The 6,525-nt window shown below is 40.3% G+C and overlaps 1 protein-coding gene across 1 annotated transcript; it reads left to right on the forward strand.

The window, feature by feature from the left end:
- The first annotated feature begins 631 nt into the window (after positions 1-631).
- Positions 632-1,732, forward strand: LOC123440462. Its single transcript, XM_045117026.1, has 3 exons — positions 632-784; positions 882-978; positions 1,049-1,732. The coding sequence occupies exon 3, from the start codon at positions 1,049-1,051 to the stop codon at positions 1,730-1,732; it is 684 nt and encodes a 227-aa protein (XP_044972961.1). The 5' UTR covers positions 632-784; positions 882-978.
- Positions 1,733-6,525: the final 4,793 nt, after the last annotated feature.

Raw genomic sequence — 6,525 nt, forward strand, 5'->3', positions numbered from 1 at the left:
AGATGGTTATTCGTCGAACATCTCAAGATGCGCAAACATTTCTGAAGGGAAACTTTCAGGCCTTAAAAGCCATGATTGTCATGTTCTGATGCAACAACTATTACCTGTTGCATTGAGAGGTTTACTTCCAGATAATGTCACATCTGTCTTGTTTGATCTATGTGCATATTTTAGAGAAGTTAGTGCAAAGGTTCTTCATGTGAGAGATCTTGAGAAGTTAGAGGAAAGAATAAAGATAACATTATGCCGTATGGAGATGATATTTCCACCTGGATTTTTTACTGTCATGGTGCATTTGGTTCTTCATTTAGCAACAGAGGCAAAAATAGCTGGTCTTGTGGCCTACCGTTCAATGTGGTTTTTGGAAAGGTAATCTTTCAAAAAGGAGACATTAGATTTTCTAATTATTGCAGCACTACATTCATTAACACTTTTTGTCTTATTTTTTCATCTTTTATTTATGTAGGTATCTCTGTGTCTTGAAGTCGTATGTGCGAAACAGAGCACATCCAGAAGGATCTATTGCAGAAGCATATCTTGCAGACGAGTGCATGACGTTTTGTTCAAGATATATTGATGGTTTCGCCACCAAGCATAACCGGACTTCAAGAAATGACGATGTCGATGACAATGAGGCGGATGATGTCGAACAAGGATCAACTCTCTTTCCTTTTGTAGGAAAACCACTAGGAAAGGGTGGCAATTATGTTCTTAGAGGTTTGGCTAAATTCCAAGCACATAGATATGTGTTGTTCAACTGCTTAGATGTCAACCTATTCCTTCGGTAATACCTCAATCCTCTAAACAATTTTAGTTTTTTTCTGACATGTTTGCACAACTCTTTCTTTGACTTCAAAACTAACTATAAAATTACTTTGGAGAGCTCACGCTGATGAGCTCAATAGCGAGCGTGATGTCTCCTCAAACACAGTCGAGTCCATCCAGCATGTTAAGTTCAACGACTGGTTCAAAGCTCATGTAAGTCCATATTTCATATCCTTCATACGTGAAACTGAAGCCATTTACTAAACAACTACTTAATCTGTAGATGATTAAATTGGAGAAAGAAAATGGTATTGGCAGTATTAACAATGATGTTAGATGGCTAGCACGTGGCCCGGTTGATGCAGCAAAAAGGTATCGTGCTTACAACTCAAGAGGATATCGGTTTCGGGCTAAACGCTTAGACAGGGTGAGTCAAAATAGTGGAGTAATGGTACGTGCCAAAACATCTACATATGCTGCACCAGGTGATGCGACCCCTGTTTTAGGCGATGTGACTTACTATGGCAGGATAATTGATATTATTAAGTTGAACTACTCTGGACAATTTTCGGTGGATATATTTAAGTGTGAATGGGTTGATGTATCTGTGAAAGGAATTAAAAAGGACAAGTATGGCTACACACTTGTTAACTTCTCACATTTGATGCACAAAGGAGACAAGATTGAACATGAGCCTTTTATTTTGCCTAACCAAGCCGAACAAGTCTTTTACATAGAGGACGAACTGAACCCAGGTTGGTCAGTGGTGATGCAGAATAACCTACCTAGAGATAGATGTGACATTGGAAATGATGAATGCACACGAGACGTAGACGCTGAGCCATTCCATGTTTCTCACCTTACGGATATGTTTAAAAAGAAAAGGAAAGATCAACATTGGGTAAGATCTGATATTGAGGGAACAATTGTGGATGCTACTGATAATGCTTTGATCAATGAAGAATAGTGGACGGAAACCATATAAAGGTATTTCTTTGTTCTAGCAGGATTTTCATGATTATATGTACACTATAGTTTTACCTGAACTCGATTTTTGTATGTTTGATGTTGGTGTCCATCAGACTTTGATTCAGATCCATCTTTGCGTTTCATTTACTCTGTTTATCTCTGTTAAGATAGGAGTATAGGACCTCTGCAGGAGTTCTACGAGCTGCTGCTTGCCGGTGGCTGCTTGACCTGCGTCAAGGTGCTCAGATGCTCCCGGCTCTTCATAAAGAAGCTGCGTGGTGAGGGCACCCTGCCACACCTTTTGCATCGGCACATTCTAATTATCCCTGCTTCCTATCTAATCAAGATTGTTCTGCTATTGCAGATGTTGTCGCTGATATGCTGAACAGGGAACTTATCGCGAAGCGATTGGTGTTATCCTTCCATTTGAACTGCAGGAGGCGTTCTCGCTCGCGGACATACTGATTTACATCGTTGACAAGGTTGTGTGCAATAGGAAGAAGCAAGAGATCGAGGTGGGGTGTGATTTGGTAGGATTGGTATGTTTTGTAGTTTTCTCATGCCATCAGTTTATCAGTACTGAAAAGAGAGTTAACTGATGTATGTAGTGAGAAGGATTTAATGACAGACCTGGCAAATTCTTTCCACTATTGCGTAGATTCGATAACCATTATAGATGTCAGATATAATATTCAACACCTTCATATGTTGTGATATATTTCAATAACTATTATATCAGATGTTACCTATAATCTTCCGCACCTTCTATATGTCCCAAATGGTATGTTCCTTTTTGCCAATTCATGTTCCATGCATTACCTGGCTCACGGTCTTCAGTTAACTCAGCTCACAATGATCGATGATTTATCAATATCAACATGATTTTATTTTCAGTTTATAGGGGAACCTACTAGATTATTGGATGTTTGGATGGTCGATATATGTCACTTTATTCCTCCTTTGCATCATTATACTATAATGTTTAATGATGTTTTCCTGGAGCTTCCTTTTCTAGAGATACATGTTGTTTTCCTGATATATTTGATGCACGATGATATTTTTGCTGGCCCTCTTGTGTTTCTAGTTTGTACAGTTAGGCGTATCTATGCTAGATCATACATGTTATCTGTACTTGACAAATATGAACTTAGTGCCAACTAAGAAATCTCATGTTCTACTGTAAAGCACTAATTTAACAGTATATTATAATTACAGTCCATATACATATTGAATTGAATTTGAATCTTCTAATTTGTAATGAACTTATGCTCACGCGCTTTAGTGAATCTTATTTTGCAGGAAATTTTGCTAGTGGAGATGAATGATTGTTCTAAATTGACGGATGAAGCTATGTGTTCTTTGAGTGGGCTTTTATATGTTTGCACAATTTTTGCTCTTCAAAATTAAGCTTCATGTATGACAGATTTCATTGGAAATAGATAAACTGTTCTCAAAGAAGTATTATGCTAGATTTACCATCTTGTAAACTAAGCTTATGTCTGTTTCAAATTGACGTTTTGACTAATGTGGGATTTTTGTTTGGTGTCAAGACCTGGACGTGTGATTCAACGCTTTGTTGTTGTGAACCATCCTTTGCGTGTGTGACTTCTATGTGTTGCACTTGTGTGTGTGACTTTTGTCGATTGCACTTGCAGCTGGTCGCTAGCCATCTTGCCACCCAGTCACTTAGGTGATGTACGCTGCCTAACTACTGCTTGTTTGCTTACCGGGCGATTCTTGTGTTATACTGGCTGGAGTATGTTGGTGTTCCTCTGAAAAAAGAGCTGGGGGGTGTGTGGGTGTTCTTCTGGAAAAAATATTACTAGAACATGAACTTTCTTTTCTAGGTTTCATGCTAGTACAACACTTGTCTACTAGACTGCCGATTAGTGCTTGATTGATGCTATGGTCGTACGACCATACAATTCAAAAGCATAGTTTAAAAGCTTGGACTGACAATCAAATCGTTTAGGCTACCAATTTAAGTTTTTTCCGGTAAGAACGCCGGTTCAACTCGTTTCATAGGGGGAAAATCCAGAATATTTAAGTTATTTTTTCTTGAAAATTAACCTCTAGCCAAATGTGTCACTTACTATTGGTTGTACAGTGTTACATTATGAGACCACAAATTGCACCTAGCCCAGTTGGTATTGGGCCGTTGGGTGTGCTTCGGCTCAAAGTCAACGGTTCAATTCCTAGTTTACAAACGATATTTTTTATTAAAAGAGTGACACACCAAATAAAACAGAACGAGGCCTCACCTCCGGGTTTTTCAGGTCGGATCGACGATCCAGTTTCTAAAATTATGTTCAGAAGTTAAGCTCTCACTTGTTGTTGATCTTCCACTCCTTCATGAGTACCGACGTCAAATACTTAATTTTATATGATCATTTTAAAATATGCATTTGGCATTCATGGTCATAGAGGCATCCTAAAATTCACATGAAAGTATGGTTAATATGATATTCCCTGGAACCATGCCAAAATAATTTGGTAGGAGTATTTAGCACATAATTAATTGCATTGATTTTTTGTAGCATATGGACCAAGGAATGAAACTTTATTTACCAAAAAAAACATATTTATAGAAAAATCACGTTGACACGTGGGTTCTATGTGTGAAGATATTGGTGATCTCTGTATGCACTATTAGTTCTTCTATTTCCTCATATAATAGAACTTGTAACACTATGCATCGACACATGATTATGTGTTACTAGCACTAAATTACGTAACACATTCTCGCCAACACATATTTATATGTTACTTTGCCAAAATATATGTAACACATTTCACTCACACATATTCATTTGTTACTATCACAATATTCATGTAACACAGTTTAAGGCCTTATGGGGTATGTGTTACTGCCCGTCATTCAACATAAAATAATGTGTTACTATGGTTTTCCTTGTAACACACTTTTATATGTGTTACATGATTGTGTTACTCAAAGTCTGTTTTGTTGTAGTGAAGCCACCACGGGTAAGAAGGACCGAAGCCTCGCGTTCGTCCGCCATGTTCGTCATTGCCGAGGACCAGTGTGAGCAAATCTTTATCTCTATCTGCAGTGAACTTTCTTTGTTCCTCCTTAATTTCTTTCACTATCCTTTTCCAATTCTCCCTGGGTATCCTAAGATTGTCATTGCAGATGAGGTCCCCTGTTGTTTCGTCGTACGACCAATCATGCGCAAGGAACCAATTTCTTGCTCTCAATTCCCACTCATCACGGAGTGGTTCAGGTACGACGCCTTTATCTATCAGATCTTGCTCTTTCTTATCCCACTTCGGGATGGCAGTCTCATAGCCCCCTGGCCCCAGCTTGTGGTGATATTTCTTCTTGTCGGCATTTATCTTGTTCTTTTCTGATAATGCCTGGGCATCTTCTCACTCCTTGTACTCTTGAAATGCCTTCCAGTGATTCGCCTGCTTGGCTAGATACCCCTCGAATACTGGCACTTTCTGTGTCTTCAGATAGTTTTTCCATAGCTTCTTCTTCCAGCTACGGAACAGTTCGTCCATCTTCTTCAGAGTCCACTGCTTGACTTTGGCCCTCAGTTTGTTTGCGGCATCTTCATTCTCACATTCTGGCAGGTTGAAATGTGACATGAGATCATTCCAAAGATTATCATTGTACCTTTCGGAGACATAGTCACTATCGGCTGCCCCTTTGCGCTTGTTCCACTCCCGAACACTGATCGGGACGTGATCCCTAACGAGAACTCCGCATTGCTTCTTGAATGTGTGAGCAACATTCTTAGGAAGCTTGGGTTCGCCCGTAGGAAATATCACCTCAAATGTGTAATGCGTCCGTGCATCCAACTTTCTAGTCGGGCCTCGTTTCGTAGTTTTGCTCGATGTGGAGGCCTAAGAGGGAGAAACATTCGTCAAATGAATGTATATGTATACAATATAGAGCTATCTCCAATATTTTTCACATATTACAAGTGATTGTCGAACTTCATATGTATACCTTGCCGGACTTCTCCTCTTCACCGGCTTCTCCATCAGTGGAGCTATCACCTTCTCCGTCATTGGACCTATCTCCTCCCCCATTGGCTTCATCTTCGTGTCGCTCGACCTCCATTCCAACGTCCTGGTTTAGATATGACGACGGAGATTCAGCTGGTTCAACGTCGGGGCCGTCTTTGATTATATCTTCGAGAAGTTCTTCCTCTTCGAGGTTCCTGATATTTGGATCCATAGTTCTGCAAAAAACGGATTCTCTTAACCTTTGTACAAAAAAGAATTATTCTATCAGGAACTCCGTTCCAAAACAACTTAAGTCCCGGGTCGTGGCTCCACCCGGGACTCCTAGATTTCTGCATAGTATTCAAAGTAGGAGTACTTTTCCAATTTAAGCATTCAATAAGCAAAACCAAATCATAAAATAAAGTAGTATTCAAATTAGCATGCATTCAATTATAAGCTAATACATCATCACTTTTGTCCGTACATCGTCGAATATTATCACTAATACTCCTCGAATACTATCATACATATAGCATCACTAATACATCTAGAACCGTAGCGCCCGACGGGTATCGGCGCGGGCGGTGGACACCCAAAGAGAAGGAACCATCACAGGATCATAGCTCCAGTGAGATCCCCGAAGAACCTGCCAGGTATGCTCGAAGCAAACAAGGATCGGGTCAACGACGGGCTGGCTCCTCACCAACCTACGCCCCCCGGAAGGTAGCACCTCCCAATACCAGCCGGGCGGAGCCCAGTCCCGGACAGGGCCCCTCTGATCAAGCAGGTGTCCTCCGCCGAGTCGACGACGAGGATGCG

This window comes from Hordeum vulgare, chromosome 3H (genome assembly GCF_904849725.1).
Source record: "Hordeum vulgare subsp. vulgare chromosome 3H, MorexV3_pseudomolecules_assembly, whole genome shotgun sequence".
NCBI lineage: Eukaryota > Viridiplantae > Streptophyta > Magnoliopsida > Poales > Poaceae > Hordeum > Hordeum vulgare.